Below are 1,606 nucleotides of genomic sequence, written 5' to 3'. Positions count from 1 at the left end.
AGTTGGTTCTTTAGTTCCTTAAATACTGCATATAAGTGAAATCATATGGTATTTATCTTTCTCTGTCTGACTTATTACACTCAGCATAATAACCTCTAGGTCCATCTAAGTCATTACAAATGTCAGGATTTCATTGTTTTTAATGGCTGAGTAATATTCCAGTGTATATATGAACCATAACTTTTTTTATCTGATTGTCTGTTGATGGGCATTTAGGTTGCTTCCATATCTTGGCTATTGTAAATTGTGCTGCCATGAATATTGGAGTGCATAGATCTTTGCAAATTACTGTTTTGGTTTTCTTTGTGTAAATACCCAGAAGTGCAATTGCTGGGTGAAAGTTATATCCATTTTTAATTTTTTGAGGAACCTCCATACTGTTCTCCATAGTGGCCGTACCAACTCGCACTACCACCAACGATGTATGAGGATTCCCTTTTCTCCTCCTCCTCGCCCACACTTGCTGTTTTTTGATTTATTGATGATAGCCATTCTGACAGGTGTGATGTGATATCTCAGTGTGGTTTGAATTTGCATTTCTCTGATGATTAGCGACCTTGACCATCTTTTCATATGTCTGTTAGCCATCTGTATTTCCTCTTTTGGAGAAGTATCTGCTCAGGTCTTTTGCCCATTTTTTAATTGGATTGTTTGGGTTTTTTGTTGTTGTTGAGTTGTAATGGTCGGTGTGTTTTTAAGAAAAGGAGGAAAAACCAGAAGTGAGTGCACAGAAAAGGCCTTGCGAGAACTCAGGAAGAATGCAGCCGTCTGCCAGACAAGGAGCGAGGCCTCAGGAGAGACCCACCTGCCAACACCTCTGTCTTGATCTTCCCGCCCCCAGACCTGTGAGAACACGCATTTCTGCTGGTTCAGCCTCCCAGTCTGTGGAGTATGCTTCAGCAGCCCTGGCACCAGCACAGCCCTCATGGATTCTCTCCCCAGGGCAGCCCGCCCCACATCTAAGAATTTCTGCTCTGTTACGGAAAATCAGTCAATGTGTTGCCAACAAGGACAGGCATAGGGGACATATTTAGAGAAGACGAGGGCATGTTATCTAGACAAAGTCCCTGGGGTGGGTCTCACCTCACTTTTTGATCAAGCAAAGGAGACAGCTGTCTGGTCAGAACAGTGGAGTCGGCCCAGGGAAGCCCCATTGCAGGGGGACAGCAGATTTTTGTCTCACTTCCCCACAGGCCTGGAGCACTGTGTGAGCATTGAGACTATTATCCCATGCTGAGCAGTAATATTCGGCCTCGTCCTCAGCCTGGAGACCACTGATGGTCAGCGAGCCCGAGTTGCCGGATCTGGACCCAGAGAATCGGTCGGGGACCCCCGAGGCTCGATTGCTATTTCTATAGATGAGGGTTTTGGGGGCTGTTCTCGGGAGCTGCTGGAACCACTGCACACCGTATCTTCCGATGTTGGAGCTGCTTCCAGTGCAGGAGATGGTGACACTCTGTCCCGGGGCCCCAGACACTGAGGACGGCTGGGTCAGCACAGACTGGGCCCAGGAGCCTGGAAGAGGGAGAGACACAGACATGCTGATGCTGGGTCTAGAGACAAGGGGAGGCAGCAGGGTCTCATGTGGCCTCCCAGTGTCCCCTCT

At 47.7% G+C, this 1,606-nt stretch overlaps 1 gene segment (V, D, J or C); it reads right to left on the bottom strand.

The window, feature by feature from the left end:
- Window positions 1–1,183: 1,183 nt before the first annotated feature.
- Window positions 1,184–1,515, bottom strand: LOC102898758 (the record flags this gene model as incomplete). The annotated part of the segment is given in 1 exon segment: window positions 1,184–1,515. A coding segment is annotated over 1 exon segment (332 nt), but the record flags the coding sequence as incomplete, so codon positions are not given.
- Window positions 1,516–1,606: the final 91 nt, after the last annotated feature.

The sequence above is a fragment of the Pteropus alecto genome, unplaced genomic scaffold (genome assembly GCF_000325575.1).
Source record: "Pteropus alecto unplaced genomic scaffold, ASM32557v1 scaffold295, whole genome shotgun sequence".
Classification (NCBI taxonomy): domain Eukaryota; kingdom Metazoa; phylum Chordata; class Mammalia; order Chiroptera; family Pteropodidae; genus Pteropus; species Pteropus alecto.
Note: the sequence above shows the minus strand (reverse complement) of the source record. Positions and strands in the feature narration are given on the sequence as shown.